Raw genomic sequence first — 3,557 nt, 5'->3', positions numbered from 1 at the left:
TCGCACTCGGGTATAAAAGTTGAATTTCATGAGTAAAAATCGAACAACCTTTTTGTTACCAAGAGCTCGGACTCATGCGTTGAAAATTAAATAATTTGGGCCGCTTCTGATGGTATTTTGTCTGAATATGAATGCTATTGTTATAAAATAAATAATAAATAAGCACTTCTTAGCAAATCAAGGCCAGCTCCACATGTACAAAGATTGACAATGCTCAAATACCGGACGCATAAATTATCTTTTATAACATCAACATGCATGGAATAGCGGTTAATACAAATCCATGCAAAGCCAGCTAACACACTTATAACAGTCACTTTCTAAGCATTAACACAAACACATACTAAATATATAGTTAAAGCAGAAAGATCTTCTGATACTGGTAGAAATTAACACAATACACAAAAGAAATGAAACCAGTTAAATCTTAGTACTACAAGTTTCACTTAAAAGCCAAAAGCAAGTAGAAACATCTCAATTGCCAGAGAGAGTATAGCTTGCAGCTACCTCCTCAGTAAGTCCACATGCAATCAAGCTCAGTGGGACCCACATTCAACCTGCCGCCACCACCAACAACACCACCGCCACCGCCGATGTCCTGCATCACCGTTGACCAGTTTGACCCACCACCGCCACCCTGAAAGGGAGGAGGCGCAACTGAAGAAGCAGGTGGTGCGAAGAAGAAAGGAAGCTGAAGATTCTCCTGCAGAGACCTCAAGTTAGGGAAAGCATTCAAGCCAACATTGTTTCTTCCAAAACGAGCAAACGGGTCACAAGCAGCGCCGGCACCAGCATCAGCATTGATAACAGGCGCTGGTACTGTAGTGAAGTCAAAAGCTGAGGAGCTGGTGTTGAATGTGGTGGCAGTGGCTGCCGAAGCTGCGGCTGCGGCTGCGGCGGCTGCAATGGTGGAGAAACAGGACACGTGCTGATCAGAAGGAGCGTGGCTTTCATCATATGAGCAGCTGTCATTGGGGGCAGTGGTGGCGTTAGCAGCGGCAGCAATGGTGGGGTGATCAAGGAGAGGAGGAAGAGAAACTGATGAAGGGGAGCTGGGTTCCGGATACGAGTGATTGAAGGTTGAAGATGACGAAATGGTGCAGCTCAAACGACTTTTCTTGACGGCGTTTGCGACGGCAGCCGCGGTGGCGATGGCTCCACTGCTCTTTTGAAATACTCTTGAAATCACCCATTCATCCTGGCAAAGAAGAAAAGGTTAATAATCAAAATTCAAAAGTGAAGTGATGTACATAAAATGCATCAAGCAACTGAAAAAAAAAAAAAGTGCTATTTGCAACGCAAAATGTCATAATGTATGATAAAAGGCAAAGGAGGCTAGCTTTTGCTTATCAAGACAAGCAAAGTGGAAAGCAGGAGAAAAGAAAAAGCACTGGATAATCTTTACGGAATGATAATGCTATCGTTATGCTAAATAACATAGGAATAAGCCAAAGGGGATCATTACGAGTATTGACGGTTAGAAAAAAATTTTGATTCAAAAAAGCTGAGGAAAAGGTAAAGCTAGGGCAAGCATGTTCATGCCATGCAAGAAGCTTAACTTTTTAGCCTGACATAAAACAGGGTTAAGAGTTATTTAAGTTGTATCTTAACACCAAATTAAGTGTAAGATGTGTGTACATTGTTTAAACAAGTTGTGATAAGTAAAGATGTGTACATGAATGAAGAGACGTGAGGTGCCTGCCCACTGAAATAACATTAAAATGTTGTAGAATAAATCTCAATAATACTTATGATATTAAATTTAAGCAAATGCCATTTTGAGTTTTCAGCCCACTTAAATGACAAAAACAGCATTAGAGCTGGCCTTACCAATCAGTTCTCAATTGCACTGTGATAATAACTACCATGATCCATCTTGTGATCATAAGCATGAGTTGTTTCAGAGGAAAAACAAAGATAGCTTAACGGGAAAGAGGAACATGAATTACTTCATTGTTTGTAGTTTGTATTATCTCCCAAAGAACCAAACATGGCCATAAACCTAACAGCAAAACCCTAAACACTACTAAAATGTCTAAAGAAATATGAATGTGCGTGTATGTGATATATGTAGAATACCTTGGAGCTTCTGGAGAGATATTGATAAGCAAATTTTCCTTCCAGGCGATACTCATGCATAACCCAGTTGCTTTTCTCTCCTTTAGGAGCTCGGCCTCTGTAGAAAACCAAAGTCTTCTTCATGCCCACAAGAGCACAAGTCTTGGAGCTGTAAATCTCTCTGTCCTTCCCAGTGGCCTTCCAGTAACCAGCCTCCGTAGCTCTGTTAGTTCTCAGCCCAGTTGGGTACTTCCTGTCTCTCAGGCTAAAGAAGTACCACTCTTTCTCGCCCATCTTTGCCTTAGCTGCAGAAGCGAAAACAAAAGTAACAAACAATGTCACAACAGATTCGCATATCAAGTATGAACAATGGAGAAAAAAAGGGGGGGTTTGTCAACTCAGCTTACCAGGAAGCTCCCAGGGCTCACACTTGTTGAGGTCAACTTCGGCAATGGCTCTGCCAGTGAAGTTGCAGTCAAGAACTTTCTTGAGAAGGTAGTAAGTGATGAGTTCTTCATCAGTTGGGTGAAACCTAAAGCCAGGAGGCAAATGTGCATCACTGTTGTCAAAGTAATTGTAGGTGATCTCCATGACTATGAACAAAAATAGCAACAACAAAAGAGTATGAAGGCAAATCAACTAAAAACTTAAACAGAGAAAAGATAAGTGCATGGGATGATGATGATGAGGAGTAAATAAAAGAACAAAGGGGTTTTGTAACTTAGTTGTCTAGTGTGCTTGAGAGAGTGTGCTTATTGGTCTAGTTATATGGGGGGCGCTTGGGTTGGTTTCCCATGGGGATTTGATGAATCAAGTGACAGGAGAAAAAGGCGAAATAAATAAAAATATTAGATCAATAAAAGCCATAAATAATAATAATCTCTTTGTTTTCTCTGATCTGTCCTGTTCTATTTTCTCTCTGTAATGGGGTCATCTGCTACATTACATAATAATGCCATAGCCTGAGAGTAGAAAGAGAGAGAGAGGAGGTGATGTATGTCTCTGAGGGGGTGGGCTCTGTGGGGTTCTGTTTCTGGCATTGAGTATGCGTGCGTGTGTAAATTGAAAGAGAGGGAACAGAAAGTAGTTTTATGAGAGGAAAAAAAAAAAGAAAAAAATTTTATTGAAAGAGATTGAGATTTTCACCATCTCTCGATAAAGCTGTTTCATATCTCACCCTGTCAGCACAGTACAAGATTAAATTATCAAACTCGACAGGGACCCTTTGTGCTTACACACGCCACCTTCATTTCATTATATCTACAATTATTCTTTTTATTATTATTATTATTATTATTTTATTTTCCACAAAATTTGCATAAACAATGTATGAATACACCTTTAAATGAATATCATTATTTGGATATGGTGTGTGTGTCCACAAGCCAAAGTGAAATGTTCAGCTTCAGCTTCTGCTTCTGCTGTGCTGCCGCTGCTTCTTCTGCAAATCTTTAATAATGCGGAAGACTGAGGCCACAGCTGCTTTTGCTAGTTACACT

The 3,557-nt window shown here is 40.3% G+C and overlaps 1 protein-coding gene across 1 annotated transcript; it reads right to left on the bottom strand.

Annotated features, from left to right (window-relative positions):
* Window positions 1-242: 242 nt before the first annotated feature.
* LOC102617599 (protein CUP-SHAPED COTYLEDON 2) lies at window positions 243-3,283 on the bottom strand. The gene is made up of 3 exons (XM_006464746.3): window positions 2,466-3,283; window positions 2,080-2,363; window positions 243-1,198 (listed from the first exon to the last, which is right to left on the bottom strand). The coding sequence occupies exons 1-3, from the start codon at window positions 2,647-2,649 to the stop codon at window positions 512-514; spliced, it is 1,155 nt and encodes a 384-aa protein (XP_006464809.1). The 5' UTR covers window positions 2,650-3,283; the 3' UTR covers window positions 243-511.
* Window positions 3,284-3,557: the final 274 nt, after the last annotated feature.

Source organism: Citrus sinensis, chromosome 1 (assembly GCF_022201045.2).
Source record: "Citrus sinensis cultivar Valencia sweet orange chromosome 1, DVS_A1.0, whole genome shotgun sequence".
Lineage (NCBI taxonomy): Eukaryota > Viridiplantae > Streptophyta > Magnoliopsida > Sapindales > Rutaceae > Citrus > Citrus sinensis.
The sequence above is the reverse complement of the archived record's forward strand: the minus strand, read 5'-3'. Positions and strand labels throughout refer to the sequence as shown.

Excerpts from the sequence above, each read along its gene's own strand:
- LOC102617599 (XM_006464746.3), bottom strand. The coding sequence starts at position 2,649 with ATGGAGATCACCTACAATTACTTTGACAACAGTGATGCACATTTGCCT. Across the intron at positions 2,364-2,465 it reads TGAGCCCTGGGAGCTTCCTG|CTAAGGCAAAGATGGGCGAG; the intron begins GTAAGCTGAGTT and ends TCGCTTCTGCAG. Across the intron at positions 1,199-2,079 it reads ATCTCTCCAGAAGCTCCAAG|GATGAATGGGTGATTTCAAG; the intron begins GTATTCTACATA and ends CTTCTTTGCCAG.